This window comes from Colletotrichum scovillei (assembly GCF_011075155.1).
Source record: "Colletotrichum scovillei strain TJNH1 chromosome Unknown Contig00003, whole genome shotgun sequence".
NCBI lineage: Eukaryota > Fungi > Ascomycota > Sordariomycetes > Glomerellales > Glomerellaceae > Colletotrichum > Colletotrichum scovillei.
This window is the reverse complement of record NW_023336261.1, coordinates 3,792,472-3,809,163: the sequence shown is the minus strand read 5'-3', so window position 1 is coordinate 3,809,163 and position 16,692 is coordinate 3,792,472. Positions and strand designations below refer to the sequence as shown.

The 16,692-nt window shown below is 56.3% G+C and overlaps 3 protein-coding genes across 3 annotated transcripts; 1 reads left to right on the top strand and 2 right to left on the bottom strand.

The window, feature by feature from the left end:
- Positions 1-367: 367 nt before the first annotated feature.
- Positions 368-4,340, top strand: HER10_EVM0010526 (uncharacterized protein; the record flags this gene model as incomplete). The annotated part of the gene is made up of 6 exons (XM_035479983.1): positions 368-462; positions 546-1,392; positions 1,423-2,387; positions 2,447-2,677; positions 2,736-3,650; positions 4,253-4,340. The coding sequence occupies 6 exons, from the start codon at positions 368-370 to the stop codon at positions 4,338-4,340; spliced, it is 3,141 nt and encodes a 1,046-aa protein (XP_035336491.1).
- Positions 4,341-5,608: 1,268 nt separating this feature from the next.
- On the bottom strand, positions 5,609-8,493 carry HER10_EVM0013250 (uncharacterized protein). The gene is made up of 2 exons (XM_035482614.1): positions 7,375-8,493; positions 5,609-7,315 (listed from the first exon to the last, which is right to left on the bottom strand). Exons 1-2 carry the CDS (start codon positions 7,916-7,918, stop codon positions 5,757-5,759), a joined length of 2,103 nt encoding a protein of 700 aa, XP_035336739.1. The 5' UTR covers positions 7,919-8,493; the 3' UTR covers positions 5,609-5,756.
- Positions 8,494-10,019: 1,526 nt separating this feature from the next.
- HER10_EVM0011437 (PH domain-containing protein) lies at positions 10,020-14,952 on the bottom strand. The gene is made up of 2 exons (XM_035480870.1): positions 10,959-14,952; positions 10,020-10,896 (listed from the first exon to the last, which is right to left on the bottom strand). The coding sequence occupies exons 1-2, from the start codon at positions 14,723-14,725 to the stop codon at positions 10,449-10,451; spliced, it is 4,215 nt and encodes a 1,404-aa protein (XP_035336579.1). The 5' UTR covers positions 14,726-14,952; the 3' UTR covers positions 10,020-10,448.
- Positions 14,953-16,692: the final 1,740 nt, after the last annotated feature.

The following is a 16,692-nucleotide window of genomic DNA, read 5'->3' as shown; positions in this document are numbered from 1 at the left end:
AAAAAAAAAAAGTCAGTCGGGACCCTGGCGTTTTGGTGCCCCGCGATGAGTCTTCGCCGGCGCGCCGAGTTAATGCTGTGAAAACTCGTGGTACCTCAGGTACATTTTGTCCATATCCGATACAAAGTACCTTAACCGACGAGGCCTTCCCAAATCGGAGATCCTTATGTAAGATCTGGAGCAAATTGGAAATTTGAGTGCACCCATTTCTGATACTTACACGCCGACTTGTAGACGACATACGAAAGGAAAAAACACACCCCTGTTACTCACTCGGCCAGCACTCATCCGCTTCGCCGCTGCCCCTCGGTGCCCCTCATTCTACTTCCAAGAGTCACTCGCCGGGTTCACCAATTATGAGATAGCGATGAAGCAGGATACCGTCCCCCAGTACGAGAGCTTCGTCAACCCGAGTGACTTGCTCAAATGGGTTGAGGAACAGCCCGAGGAATCGTGGATCTCGTAAGACATTTCCCCCAGTCACTACCCCTCCAAAGTGAACGTTCCAAGCGTAGTACGTGTGTTAACATCATTTTTGCCAATAGCATCGCGCAAAATGTTTTTGACCACCTCCTCTCCCTGGCCGCTCAGCCAAAGGGAGTCTCGGGCAACTCATGCGTGAAGCTCTGCGGATTTGTAGAGCAAAGCTCAAAGTCCGACAAGCCAGCCCTGCGGCAATGGGCCTTTTCCAAAGAGCCCAGCCTAGGTCTCTTCAACTTCTTCATCAAGTGGAATGAGACGGAGCAGCACCGGTCCATGAAGCTGGTCCTGGACCTGCTTCCCTCGCTCATTCGCCGCAACCCCGATCAGGCCGTTTCTGACCTAGTCAAGACGACCATCTTGGACACCCTCATCTCCATCATTGGGCCGCAGTCCACCAAGCCTCTGGTCAAGTCGTCGCTCAAGGCCATGGACTACTTTGCCGGCAAGTCCGTCTTCAGCGTCGAAGACATCGCGGCGAGCTACAGGCGGACGCAGCCCGAGTGCAGCTGGGCGTCTGACATTGCACTGTGGGAGGACTTTTTCGGTCAGATGCTCGACTGGATGACCATGCACTACGTGTGTCCGACTACGGGCAAGTTCATCGTGACAATCTTCAGGGCGCTGAGACAGCAGTCTTTAAAGACACCGCAGGCTGCAGGCGCTGAACAGTTCAGCGTTGAAATGTGGCTTCGCTGGGTGCAGGCTGCCATTGCCAAGACGCCGTCTCTGCTTGAGGGTATCAAGACGTATGTTTTCCTTCCGTTATTCAAGGATGACCGCAAAGACTCGGTCCAGATCCTGGAACAGATCAACAGCATGTGGTCTACCTCTGGCTCGGCCGTGGCTGAGCTAGACACTTTGGCCCAGCTGAATCTCGCCGTGCTGGAGGTTGGCAAGAAGGTAGGCATGGTCGAGGAGCCCGGAGCCATTTACAGAGAGGAATCCTCTTCAGCAGTAGTCTTGGAAGAGGCCGTGCTTGAGAGGGTTCTGTCACATCCTTCCCATGAGCTCCGCTCGCTGGCGTTGTCCCTCATAGTCGCCTCACCTTCAACGACGAGGCCCTATTCACCAGTGGCCCTTCGCCTGCTGCAAGCCCATCTCCCGACGTACTTTTCAGAGTCGGACGCAAAGTTCCGCATGGAACTGCTGAGCAAGCTCAAAGATATGTTCAAGCGCAGCAGAGGCGCAATCTTCATCCTGCATAAGAGTCTGGTCCGTCTCAAAGCCTTTGACGGCGCTGCCAACGGTGCGCCAAAGGCCCCTAAGGCGCCGCCGAAGCAAGCGAACCACCGCACCAACATCTTGCTCTGGCCAGAGGATAAGCTGCGAGTGAGTTTGGAGCAGCACGAAAGCTTTTTGGCGTGGTACATTGCATTTTTGCGGTCCGAGTTGATCCCAACGGCTTCTTTCCAGCGGCACTTTACCGCGCTTAGGGCCGTTGCCTTCATCCTCAAGCTCGAAGCCGATGCTGGCAAGACATGGGAGACGGAGGAGGACGAGGCCCTCTTCTTCAACCTATTTGACGGGAAGTGGACGCGCGCGCTCCTCGACCTCATTATGGACCCATTCGACGACGTTCGGGAGAACGGTACGTCTGTCCTCAAGAACCTGTTCGCCGACAAGCGCTTCAAGTGTCTCGTTGGCGCGCAGGGGGTCTCGTCAACACTGGAAGAGTTCTTGTCGAGAGCCGAGGATATTGCGCGGAGGACGGCGCGAGCTGATCACGCTGATGGCGTGGCTCGGACAAATGAGCTTCTCTTTAGATTCTACGACGGTAGGGAGGCGCAGATTGCGCATATTTCAAAGTTGATGGATCTTCTTGAGGACAAGCTCGCCTTTGCAGAGGCCGATCTGGGCAATGCTGTTCTTGAGGCTCCGGTACATGGTTACTTTGCTTCTCTCCGGTGGGTGCAACAAATACTATGACTCCTTCAAAAGAGGCCGTGGACTGACCGAGGATTAGGTATATCTGGCAAGCTGCGGCTGACATGAGCTTTTCGGCGTCCGAGATGGAAGCAATGGCTACTCTCCAGAACCGCATTGTCAAGTGCTGTCAACGCATCTGGGCTGCGGTCAGAGACATTCTGTGCGACGACTCACCCGAGGGCCACTTGCCCCAGGAGCTGGAAGACCTCGAGGGTCTCGACACCAAGGACCTGCTGAGCTACAGCTTCCGCGCCATCCACGAGTCCAGGTGAGTAATGAGAGTCCCCATAACGCTGTGTAGATATCTCGTCTAACATGTTACTCAGTGCTCTAATGCGTGTCATGGTCCTGCCTCTCAAGTCCAAGGCCAAGGAAGGAATTCTGCGCCCCTCGACCGACCTCTTCACAACCGTCGGATCCTTGACCTTTGATCAGCTGTCGAGCCTCAGACACCGCGGCGCCTTCAACACTGTCTCGCTGTCGTTCGCAACCTGCTGCCAGCTGGTCAAGCACCTCGACGACCCTCAAGCAGGCCACGAGAACGGCGAGACCCTGCTCGACGTCTGGTACAGAGGAACCAAGGAGTGCATCTTCTCCCAAGCGTCCACCACCCGCCGCTCCGCCGGTATCCCCGCCATGATCACCGGCATCGTCTCGGCCAACGCGCCGCAGCCCTCCTTCGACGTCGTCATCGAGGAGCTCGTCGCCATCGCCCGCAAGCCAGCCTTCAACTCCGAGTCGGACGGCTCCAAGCTGCCCCAGGTCCACGCCCTCAACTGCCTCAAGGACATGTTCAAGAGCTCCTTCATCACACAGCTCGGCAAGTCGGCGCCGCATATCCCGCAGTGCCTCGACCTCGCCGCTGGCAGCCTAAAGTCCGAGGTCTGGGGTATTCGCAACTGCGGCCTCCTCTTCCTCCGCTCCCTCCTCGACAACCTCTTTGGCACAAACGAGAGTAAAGCCACCCTCGAGGCCGGTTGGGACGGCCGCACAACCCGCCTGCAGTACCATAAGTTCCCGATCTTACCCTCCGTGCTCTTGAACCTCCTCCGTTCCGGCCGCGAGGTCATGAAACCCACGACGCTGGGAAGCACCATCGCCGCCGAGTCCGTCTTCCCCGCCCTCGACATCATCCGCCGCGCCGGACCCCCCGACGCCTCGCGCGACGAGCTGTACGGTCTCGTCGCGGGCTACCTCGCCAGCCCCGTCTGGCACGTCCGGGAGATGGCCGCCCGCGCTCTGTGCTCTTTCCTCCTCAAGGACGACGATTGGGTCAGCCTTGCCGCGGCCATCATCAAGGACTCCCTCGCCGCGGTGCCTGCGAGCAGGAACAATCACCTCCATGGCGGCCTGCTGACCGTCAAGGCGGTCTTTGAGCGGCTTTCCGACGTCTCGCCTCAGAGACTGTCGTCTGGCCTCCCGCGGGTGGTCTCGATCCTCAGCAGTCTCGAAGCCAGCGCGTCTGACTCCTTCGCCTCCTGCCCAGACATCCGCGCCGCTTACCTGGAAGTCCAAAATCTCATCTCCCTCTTCGCCCTATCTTACCCGTCGTCATCATCACCGTCATCACAGGGCGCTGCCTCCTCCACCATCTCACAATCCCCACATAGCGCCCTCCTCCGCACCCAACTCGCAATCGCAGCAGTCCACGCTGCCCAAACCTCCTCCTCCCCCTCCGCCTCCCTCCGCGAGACCCTCCTCTCGACAGGCACAACAAGCGTAGAGACAACAATCACAACCCTTGAAACCCTCGCCTCAGTCCACCACCCGCGCCTGTCCCCCGCGGAAGCAGCATCCTACGCCGCGCTGTACACCGACGTGGCCCGCTCCGCAACGCACCCAGACTCCTGCGCCGCCGCCCTCGTCAACCTCGCAGAGGTCCTCGACCTAGTCCTGGCAGCAACCTCCCGCGATGCCGATGCCGATGCTGATGCCAGCTCTCAACAACCCTCAAACCTCCTACCCTCCTCCGAGACCTTAACACAGCTCTGGCAAGACCTCCTCGCGAGAACAATCAACCCGAACCTCTCCAACGCAATCACCCGCGCCAGCGGCCCCATCATGGCATCCCTCGTCTCCCAATCCCCCGCCACCCCATCCACTGCGCACTCCCTCCGTGGCTGGGGCAGCCTAATGTCCTCGGCCCTCCACGACTCCCGCCCCTTTGACACCCGCATCGCCGCAGCGGCCTCCCTCGCCTCCTTCTTCTGCGCAACAACCTCGACCTCTTCAACCGCCGCATGCCAACACCAAACAGCAGGGGCAGAGGCAGAAGCACCCCTCCTCCCCGCCCTCATAGCCCTCTACGACGCCCTCAACGACGACGACGACGAAGTCCGCGACCTCGCCTCCCTCTCCGCAAAACACATCCTCTCCGCGCCCCTCGCGCCCCTCGACGCCGCCTCCTCGCTGCTATCCTACATCGCAACCACCCACCGCGACAGCCCCGCCCTCCACGCCCTCCTCGCATCCCGCCTCACGGGCCAGGTCTCCTCAGATGGAACCGACGACACAGAGACCACCGCCGCCACCCAATGGTCCACCGCAGAATCACAACTCTCCTCCGCCCTCCGTTTCGACGACTCCCTCTTCGCAATCGAAGAGCAGAACCTCTTCATCGACGAGGTCCGCGAATCGAAGCGCTGGGCCACCGCCTTCCAAGACGTCTTCTCCTCTACTTTGACGTCTTCATCTGCGTCAGCGGCGCGCGCGGCCCTGACAACATGGACATCCGCCGGCCTGGACGCCCTCCTGGCCCTCGCATCCCAATCATCCCACGCAGACGACGGACCGCTGGGCTGGACTTCGGACCCAGACGTCTACGCGGTCTGCGCGCGCGTCCTCCTCACCGCGGCGGCGCTCACCAAGGTCAATGTCGTCGGCGGCGGCGTCGATGGGTCCGAGGTGCTCAAGGAGAAGTTGGAAAAGTTGAGGGACGTTGGTCAGCGGGGGAGACTTCATGGGTTATTGTTGGAAATGATGGATGCATGAAGTCGACGAACCGTGAGATAATCATAGACAATGGACCGGTTGGATGATGCAAAGGACAAAAGCATGCTCGGATGAGAAAAGTTTCAGTTCATTTAGATGCTTCGTGTACAAATGCTTTGGAAAAGGTACACGGAGATAGACATGGAAAATAGACAGGGAAAAAAAGATGAAGTAAAAAAAAAAAAATGCTATAAAAGGAAGGCTAATACGCCCCGAACGCCATTGGATGCTCATGCGTCATCTCATCTCCTCTACAGAGATCTCTCTGTCTGCATCAAGCTGGGTATCCTGTCCTGCAGCTGACATGTCTTCCTTCCCTCTGTCTCTCTGTCGTCGTCGTACACTTTACATGGCCCCTAGTTGGACACGGTCTGAACCGCCTTTTCTCCCGATACGCTCAACGACGAGTCCTGTCTCTTCATACCGCCCATCCCGCCCATCTTGCCCATCTTAACAACCAGCATGGTATTCTGGCTCTGCAGCTGACCCACCTGCTCCTTGAGGACGTCAATCTCCTTGAGCGCCACATCCCGCTCCGCCTTGACGCGCTCGAGCTCCAAGGCCAAATTTGACTTCTCCTCCTTTTCTGCTTGCTTCCGCCGCTTCTCCTCAGCCTTGCGCTGTTCGTGCTCGCGGCGCTGCTCGAGGCGCTGCATGTCGCGCTTGTACTTGTCCTCCTGCTTGGCCATCTCCTTTTCGTGCTTCTCGCGGAGCTTCGCTAGGTTGGCGGCCTCCTTTTGCGAGTCTTGGTCACGCTTGCTAGACATGCGCTCTTGCATCTTGTTGATCTTGTCTTGCATCTTTTGGCGCCGCTCCTGGAGTTTCCTGAGCTCCCTCTCGTGGTGCGACGACGTCTTGGACCCTTGGAGGGACGCGCCGCCGCCGGATCCGGACGAGTGAAGCGACACGCTGTCAGGCTGCGTAACCTCTGGTGGCGTGATGGGCTCACCCTCGTCCGTCTTCTCGACTGCTGAAGCGAAGCTTCGGATGGACGACGTGTCGCTTTCCACCGACTCATCCTCTTCATCTTCCTCCGCTATCGACCCGTTGGTACTTGGTGCAGTGAATATTCCAGGTAAAGCGTAGCCCTCTGGTAGGCGACTAGCCACAACAGAGCTAGCCATTCCGAAAGCACCGGATATGATGCCGTACAAGCCGTTACTACTCGGGACGGAGTTATCCTGCACCTGTGCCGACTCTTCAGGTAACAAATTCGATGTTGGTTGCTTGGCCACCTCCATTGGGGAAGCGACCTTTTCGCTCTCGGCCTGCTTAGCGCCTTCTTTCGTCTCCTCCTGCTCTTTATCTGACGTTGAAAAGTCATCTGCGGACTTCGCAGTCATCCACTTGAGGAACTTGCCGGCGTCTCCAATAATGCCTGCCGGTGTACCTCGATCAATTAAGAATCGGGGCACGTTGCCGCCGGGATCACTACGAGTAACCATAAGCCACTCAACAGACGTCGTCGCTTCCTCCTCGATGCCTTCGCCGGTGTGCCCAGCGTCGTCTCTGGCAGGTGCACTGTCAACAGATGTACCTCGATGACGGCCGTCTGGATCTGCTGCCTTTTTCGCTGCCCGTAGAACAGCCTCCTTGCCCATAGACTCAGCTACAGCTTGTCTTTCTTTGGCGCCTTCCTGACTGAGATCAATCGAGGATCGTGCTCGCGTGATCGCAGCCGGCTTATCGGACGGGATCTCGCGAATGATTTCGACCGACTCGTATTGGCCTCGAATATAGCCTGGCCGCTCGGGGCACTCGGGATGAATGCATGGTTTCGACACAATCATGTAGGTCCGGAGCGGCCGCCTAGCACCTTCTTGCGGGGCGCCGCCGGAAAAGTCGGAACTCAGCAGTAACGTCACAAAGTCTCTCGGAGCCGTCGGGCCTGGGAATTGCGCCGATAATTGGAATACTGGGCAGATGTTGTAAGCATTTGGCACTGAAGTCTCAAGTGGTGTTTTCCTTGCTCACCTTCCATTTTTCCAGAGCCTTCCACAACCTCATGTGCCGCCCGCTTCTCTGCTCCAATGCCGCGGATGGCGCCGGCGCCGGGCCCGCTCTGCACCTTCATGGACTCGGCAAATTCTCTCTCGAGGCCCAGCTTCCACTTCTCAAAAGTCAAACCATCGTGAACGCTGCGCCGGGCGAACCAGCTACCCTTGCCGTCCTTGGCGGCGAGCTTATACACGTTGATTGCTAGCGGGTTATCCTTGGCATTGACCTTGACCTCTTTCCACTCTTTGGACAGGTCCTGCGACAGCTTCAGCGCGGCACCGGTCTGTCGCTGGGAGAGTGAACGGTTGATGTCGGCGACAGGTATCGGGGGGTCAGTGTGGGAGCGGGATCGGCCGTGGGAAGCAGTGGCTTGCTTGACGGCGGCGGGGACGGGGATGGAGTCGATGACTGTTTGAGCGTTGGCAAATACGCCGGTCATGAACTCTTTTGGATCCTCCTCGGCGACAGATTCCCACTTGATAGGCGCGAGGCCTTTGAAGGGCTCGTGGTGAGGTGCCATTGTGTCTAAGGGTGGCGGTTGGCGTCGAGGGCGAAACGGAAATGTGTCGTGTTTAATAAGATGTCATAGCCCAGGTCGTCCGACGAAAGCGAGTAGTGTAGAGACTAGCCGGTGGTGTCGGTGAAGGGGAATCACGGACGGAGATTTTCAAATGTCAAAAGGTAGCGAGATTCGTACAGTGTATGGTTATCGTCGGGGTCCGGACGCGACCGAGGCGCTGGGAAAAAGGAGTGTTCGTGGGGAAGCAAGGTAGATGCTGTTTGGTGGTTTGTGGATGAGAGTGGTGGCAAGTGGTCGATTACTGTGCAGAAATGGAGACGAAATAAAGCTTTGGATGACCTGCAAAGAGTGCCCCACGTGTGGCTTAAGAGTAAAGAGTCAAGGAGGAAGAAGGCAGGTTGGGAAGAGAATAAGGTACTGGGTAAGCCACAGTTACTTGGTAATTGCTGGAATAAAGGTGCATGCACGAAGTACGGCGTGTGAAGTATGGAGTATGGATAGCGTCAACGGGAATGGGATCACCGATCATGGGCCTTGCCGGGGTGTCAGGACTCAGTTGGTTGGGAGTCTTGGAGGGGCTTTGACGTCTCTGGCCGACCCGAGCGGACCTAATGCTCCCGTCCTCTCTCTCTCTCTACCTTACCTACTGTGTACTATTTTGTAAGGTGCGTTATGGTTGACCATGTTCCATCATGTTCAATGCGCCCTTGTCCTTTGCGTCCGGTGCAACACTCCTTCCGTCTCCTTGGGAAGAGGCATCTAATACACCACGGATACGTATCTCATCTTGCCTCGGATTCTGCCCCAATGACGAAGTAACACAAGGTAAGCACGGTAAAGGCACCTAAATGGAAAGGGCCGGGCAGCCATTTCTTGCTCCTGCTGTTGTGTTTGCTTTCTTTCCCTTCACCGCGCTTCTCGCATTGGCTCGACCCTGGCGCTGACGTCACCCCCTGTCCATGTACACATACGAACAGTACGCAGTACGAGAAGGTGCGATCCCCTCAGGGCCTCAAAGAGAAGGTGGGGAGGGGAGGCCCCCGTTGCCCCCCCCCCCCCTCCGTCTCGACGTCACAATTGGTGGTCAGTCTCCCAGAAAGAGGATCAAGTGGATCCCACAGCGCTAGAGATCGTCTAGAATCCGCGTATTCTGGGCTCGACCTCCGTGCCCTCGGATTCCTCTCATTCGACCCTCGCAAAGCCGTGACGAAGGAGCGACAATTCACCCATTGTAACGAGGGGGGAAATGCGGCTCCTTTCCCCCTTTTCATGCTCCAGTCTTTTATCCATTCTGTCTTTTTTTATTCTTAGATTAGGGACAGATATCGAGGGGAAGGTGGGGCTGAAGGGAGGAGAGGCGCGGATCAGAGACCTCGTTCTGGAACTTCTGACCACCGGCCTACGTCGTCCAAGGCCGCCTGCCACAAGCCACACTGTTGAATGCGGGCTTCTTCGAGGGGAATGCGGCACATCAGGTTTTTCCTTGCTTTCTCCCGTCGCCATCGCCCTACCCGTAAGGCAAACGCGGCCAGGATGACTTTCCAACGGTTTACAGGGATTCTGATGGCGACTGGACACGTGAGGTCTTTCTCCCTTGCCGGAACACCTTGCCGGAGAGCAAAAGAAGTGATTTGGGGTAAGATGTGATACCAAGCCCTGTCTACTTACTACGTATGGTGTGCATCGACGTCAACCACATAGGTTTACATCGTCATGATCTACCTTACCCCAAGGTGCTAAGGGTAGGGCGTACAGCCTAAATGTCCAAGTACCATCATACTGGTTGTACACAATTACATCAAAGGTGGGAAAACACCACGCCGAGATTCCCGAGACATGACCTCAAAGGTCCGGACCCGGCTTCCTCGTCGGCCGACTCTCTCTTCATCAAACACTAATACTAGCCCGCCAGACAGTTTGACCGAACTTCCCGGTCAATATCGATCTACGATTGCAGCCTTACATCGCGATAGAGTCCCCAAAAAGGAAATCAGGCCATGTCTTTAGGCCATCAACGCCAATACTCTAGCAGTAAACTAGCAACCTTTACGGATATTGAATTGTAACTAATGAGGCTGAAATCGCCATTATGAACAACTTCACGGCCTGACCTTGGTGAACATTGTTAATCGTGATCGCTTTTCCCCTTCTGTCCCGGTACATTAGGTAGGTATTGAATCTACAACAGAACCTCTGTCTGCCTCCATCAATAGTGTTGCAATAGAGTTAAATACCTCGCTTCTTTGCCCTTCATGCTGCCCTTGGATGCGTCTTGAGCAGAGTGCATCATTCATAATAAGAGAAGCGCATGTTCATCTCATCACCCCCCAACCAGTGGTGAAGTAATGAATCCATCAAGCAGAGACAAGTTGAAGCATAAAATCATCATCGAACGTGTTCAAAGATTACCCTCCATCTCGGAGGAAAACAGAACAATAGACTGTAAGGCTCTACAAGCCTCAATACGCTGTTCAAAAGCACGGCAAAGTGATATTACGCAATGCAACACAAGGAGACCCAACAAACTCCTCTACAACCCCGCCAAAGAGCTTCGCTCACTCATTAACGCCTGGTGATCCAACTTACAGCTCCCGCAATATGTATCGTACCACTCCCGCAGCGCCTCCTTCTTGCCTTCGTCAATACTCGACGTCAAGACCTTCTGGCCACTGCCACCACCGCCGCGCTTACTCTTAGCAGAACCGCCATCCTCCTCCAACACAGTCTTGAGCTTCTCGCAACGCATCGTCTCGTCAGAGAGCCAATTCTCCCACTCTGACTGCACCATCTCCCGCTCGATGCTGTTGACGATGCGCATCGCGACGAGGAGATCGTGCCGATACGATCCGAGACGCTGTCGGGTCCGGCGCAGCCGGCGCGCGGTCGCTCGGCTCGTCGCTGATGATAGCGTCGACCCGGCGTCTTCGTGGGGGCTGTCCAGGTCGGTGGCGTTGGCAACAAGTTGGAATGTAGTGAAGCTGTGATATCATGTTAGCCATCGTATCTCTGAACCCCAAACTGCCATTCAAGATTTACTTACCAGGCACTGTCGGTAGGCCAACTGTTGTTATGGCCAACCGCACCCGTTGCCTCGCCCAAATCCGCCATGTAGATGGCCTTGCTCATTACCACGTTCGGGCCGACACCGAGCCGGGTCATAAACTTGGCTGCTCGCCTCTCCGTCCACCAGGTCGAGCTTTCTTTGGAGGTCAAGGCAATGTTCGTGAACGCGCTGACGGCCAGGACAAGAAGGATGAGTCTATGAGCCGTGACCACGCTAAAGAAAGTCTTCACCACGGCGATGGCCCACATGATGAGCGACGTCACCGCACTCTCGCCAAAGGAGCGCAGCGTTTCCAGGAGCATGGCTGTCAGTGTCCGCGGCTTGATGAGCTGCTTCTTTGACGCAGCCGCGTCGGCCGGGGAAAAGACAACGACTTGCGTCTGTTGCCCAATGTTTCCGTACACCTGGATCGCCCTCTTTGTTCGGCTGTGTGGGCCAAGCTTGCGCACCTGGTCCGTCGCGACGTCTGCAAGCTCTTCCGCATCGCCCTCGGCGTCGTTCAGGGCCTGCCGCTCGACCAAGTTCTTCGAAAACGTGGGTATCTTGGACCATTCTACCTTTGTGTAGATGGCCAACTTACACTTTGACTTGGCCACGTGGGTGATGACAACCTTGGTCACCAATTTGAAGTCTTGAGAATGGGGAAGATGCCATGCCGTCTTGGTGTGTGTCACAACATACGTCACGTGCTCTTGGAAGACATCCATAGTCTGGTAGTCGACAACGTCCACGGTCTTGGGTCGACCGATCATATCCTTGTAGTCGAATTTGAACTGGAACTCACGCCTCATCCGGCCATGATCTGCGAGCGCCCAGGGCCCTTGGGCAATCTGTTGAGCTCTCCGCTCAAAGTAGAGCTTGGGGAAGACGAAGCTCTTGTCGCCAAAGAGCACATGGAAACAGGCCTTGGCACTAATCTCAAAGTGCCGCTCCGCAACCATTCTCTGCATGTCTTCGGGTTCAAAAATGACAGGATGAGCGGGTACCTGCACTTTGGGGGTCTGCCTCGAACCAGGCCCTGCTAAGCGGAGTCTTGGTCCAAACTGGCTCTGGCGCCTAGCCGGACGCCCGGAATGCGTGCCGTCATCGAACGGCGTATTTGACGAGACCTCTTCCCAGCTTTCAATACTTGGGCTACGTTTGCTGTAGTCCTCGTATTCCAGATTGATGAGTGCCCGGATGAGCTCTGGCAACTCCATTGGCTCCTCAGATTGTAGGTCGTCGATGAGAAGGTTCATTCTCGCATGAAGGAGCTGGAGATTGTCCAGGAAAATCTTGATGGTGATTCTAGTGTAGCCCGTCTCATTGCCATCCTCACCGAGGTGGAGGAAAATGAAGTCGCATTCCTTACCGGGCGCAGCTGTGACCTCGGCTATTATGTCGAGACTGATGGCATATGCAACTACGAGGCCCATTTGTTGTCCATAAAAGTACATGTTGTCCGGAGTGATATAGATACGGCCGTTGCCCGCCAGCCCCTGGCCGTGAGAAGGTGAGTCCTTGCCTGTCGAGCTCGACCAAGCGGCACGGAAAACGAGGACAAGCTTCTCGTCCAGAGGAGCATTCGGGAACAGAATCCGGAATTGGAGATGCTGGATTCTTAACTCTGGGGGGTATCCTGGGACAAAGGTCTCCACGGGCTGCCTGAATGGAGTGTGGGCTTGGCTGGGTTTTGCGTCGACACTGACAGTCTTCCTGTGGCCGGTGGTAGGGGTTGGAGGTTTCTCTTCACCAGGCTTGCCCACCTCTCGGACTACTATTCCGAATGGATTTTCTTCCAGCAGGCCAGGGGTGCGAGGACGGCCTGGGCCTGGCCCGTAGACAGTGCTCCAAGGGCTACTTCCCCAGTAGTTGGCGAGAACCGAAGTAGGCATGTGGCTCGTAGTGTCCGACCCGATACTTCTGTCGACTGAAAGCATCACAGCCGTTCGGCTGAGGTTTGTTGCTGCGGGTGGCCTTGCCAGCGTTAAAGGAGCCAAAGTTCCCTGAACTGGGTCCAGGGCAGGTAATCTTGAAGTGGATGAGTTCTTCGACCCAGCTTGTGGGGGAGAAGGGTATCCGGGAAGATGGCCGTGACTTGCTATCAAGCCCGCGATGCCGCCAGCGCCGGGCGCACCGCCAGCAGCCCCCGCAGCTTCGGCACCCGCACCAAAGGTCGCTTTTCGGTGAAGATCTAGCTTCTGGATGATCCTCGCTGCATGATCGCGATTGCTTTCTCCCTCCTCACGCACCATCTCTCGGCCCAGATCACGCCCAAGAGCAGTAATGGACCGGCGCGGTGCACCAGCGTTCACGTCGAAGCTGGCACGGCCAGCCATGCTGCCGTCCGAACCAGGAACCGGAAGAGTGCCAGCCCGGTCAAAGCTACCGGAAGGCTCCTCGCCAGCCACGATGGCGTCCATGGACCTTGCTGAGAACTCGGGAAGTGGTGGCGGCGTGATGGAGAAGGCGGGATCGGCACCGGCGGGTGAAGAGGCGCTGTCTCTGTCCATGCTGGCCTCAAATGCTCTCTTCTTGGCCACTTCGAAGACCTCCAGCCACTCGGTCAGCTGGTTCTGAGTCTCTGCCTGAAGAACCAAGGTCTGGCTCTTTGTCTTGACTTCGAAGCAGAATCTACGATCTTCGGCAACAGCAGGTTTGGCATTGCACAGAAGAACACCAATCTCGTCACCTTGCAGAACACCTTGAGGCCCATTGATCAACCAGCCAAAAATACCCTCTCGGCAATAGTACCAACGACGGACCCAGTTCGACCTGGCTGGCTTGCCGTAAAGGGTCTTGAGGAAGAGCCAGCCCTGCTTCTCCGAGACAACGGCGGAGCTTTCTTGCGGCTGAACGCTGACCGGACCTCTGGACCCCAGGAACTGAACCGTGGACGCACTGTAATCCTCCAGCTCCCGGGATGGCTTGAATGCTTGCAGGGTGCTTTCGCCGATATCGCGGCGGGCAATTTGTAGTTCTCTCTTGAACACAAACTCTGTGGTTTCCATCTCACGAGACCAGCCACGGATGCGATCCATCTCGGAACCCCACTTTGTCGATACGGCAGCGGCGTCACGCGACCGCTTCATTTCCTTCCAAAAGTCGGAGCTGACACGCACAAGCAATTTGTCGAGGCTAAAGCGGATCTGAGGCGCAAGCTGGCAGAAGTCCATGGAGACCTTGAGATATGCCTTGCGGGTCTCGTATACGGCGAACGCTTCCTCTCTGATAGCAGACGGCTCCTTTGTCTTTGACTGGCTCATGTACCGAGCCATGGCTTGATCAAAATTCCTCTGAGTATGGTCCAGGACCCTCCTGACTTCCTTGAAAGAACGCAGGTCGGCGGCGACGAAGGACCGGATGGGGTCAACAGATATGGTGTCCATTTTCCGCACTGTTGACATAATCTGAGTCCACCATTCCTTTGAGCCGTCGCTTATCCGGCGCAGAGCGAGAAGAGTGTAGTCGTGATCGACGATGGCATCGGCGGTGGCGGCGGGTGGGAAGATCTTGGACAGGTAGGTGTTGACGCTTTCTTCGAGGGCTAAGATGTCACGGGTGACGCGAGACGTCGACCTGACATAGTCGTCAAGCCATTTCTCGACATTGTCGATGTGTTCTCCAAAGTGCTGCGCAGTGGATCGGAAGGTAGGAGAGTCGAGAGATGCTTCGTTGAGGCCGACGGGAATCGCAGGACTTGTTTGCTTTGGCGCCGTTGTTGCAGCAGCAGCCAAAGCGACAGACGCCGCGGGCTCAGCCATCGTATGTGTAAGGATCGACGATGGTCGTCGACGTCGTCGGGACGACTTGGGAGTCGTTGGTTCGGTCGGTCGGTCAAAGGTATATCATCTGTGTCTATGATGGGCACTATGCATGCTCTACAGGTCCGGAAGGTAGGATTTCTTGTGTATCGGAGCGAAAGAATGCTGTGTCGCGAGTGGAAGTTGTAATGACGTCGGCGAAAGCCGCATTTGGGGAGTGCCACGGGTACAAGTTTTGGGAGGTGTGCTGTCAATGTCAAGCCTCGCCTCGTCGTCTGGAGAATAGGCTGAGGCCCGGCGGTGGGGGAGCCAATGAAACCACTTTCGCTTCGCGCTTTAGCGTCCGCGTATACTGAGCAGTCCACTGTAGATTCGGCCGAGACCACCCCGCGATTCACTGAAGCCAACCGCTAACGAGATTACCTCAGGCGGGGGGCTCACGGGGCCTTACAAGTTAGGTAATCAGGCAAGGTACCTACGGATACACTTGGAGCTTTGGAGGAACGGGAAGGCAGTTAAGCTCAGCCCAACTTTCCTCTTACGGAAAAGAAATGGCCCAAGCTCCCCAAGGCGCGGAGTGCGTGCTCCTTCCCTCATTATTCCATGCCATTGACGGCCACTTCGTTCCTTCTATTCTACGGAGTAAGGTAATCACTGCGTACCTTATCCTTCTTCCATGGGGAATTTGGAGACAGCAACTCGCAGAACGTTTGGCTACCTACCTATTCTCTACGTAGGTCCCCTCCACTCTCCTGCAAAATCTTCTCCATCGTCGTACGAATAAACAAGCTTCAAACATGGTTTGCGCCCTCCAAAGTCTCAATGCGATGCGTCTCGTGTTGGCCAAAGAAGAGGAACAGTCTTTGCGGAAGTCGGCATCAGCCATGGCAACATCAAACATCATACCTGACACCCAACGAACTTATTCTTCACTTCATTCCTCAAAGGTCACTTGGCATCCAGAAGCTGAAGCAGACTTCATACGCCCGTCCGCCTCCATTATAGCCCGACAGACGAACGACTCAGGTCTGGCTCATGCTCGAATCGTCAAGTAGACAAGTTTCCTCTCAACGACAGGCTCATGCTTGGGTAATGTGCCGCCGGTTTCCTGCACCCGCTCGACGTCTGCCGCCCACCACGCTTGCAACCACACCAATCCCCGGATTATCTGCCGCGAACTTGGACCATCTAGAGTACAGCTTATCCATTTGCCGTCGAGATCGAGTCATGGACGCAAGGACGCGACATGTCAATAGCTGTCGTCACATATCTGACGAGGAGACAGCTGCCTCGCAAAGCTCAACGAACTTAACCGGGCCTCACCATAGCTTGCCGTGCAAACTGCACACGCATCTGCCCCGTCAAACTTACTCGAGCTTCTCTGTTCGAAACACGGGGCTATCACGACTGGCCGGGACGTCGTCGTTACTACGACACGCATCCACGACAAGATTCCAGTCCCTAGCCTGATCCCTATCCTATCCTATCCTGGCACCCCAGACGCTGGTCCGTTTCTGCAACGGGCTCGACTGAGTGGGCTTTGTAGTGAAACATTGTTCCATCATCGGCGGGTGGGAGGAAACAACCATAATGGCATCATGTTGGCCACAAATGGAATGGATTGTCCCGTCGCCTACACTGGCACACTGGTCCCGTTCGGAGCCGCGTGGCTGTCGACTACGGACTGGACTGCTGGTGTCCTGTGCCCTTGTGGAGGTGGAGGGTCAGATCAATGCTAAAATCTCGGTCATGAGCGAGTCAACGTCGCCGTTTTCCTGCTCTCCCGCGGGCAGCACAGCCCCTCAGCCCCTCCCGTGTGGCATTTTTCATGCACCACCGATGCTCGCCGCCCACTGACAAGCAATCGGCTTGAAGCGATCAGCGGGTCTTCTGCGTTGGTAGCAGCACATTTCAGCTGCTCAAGGGGTGCAACGTATTCATCCACGGGCCCCCCGTATTCGGTCTCT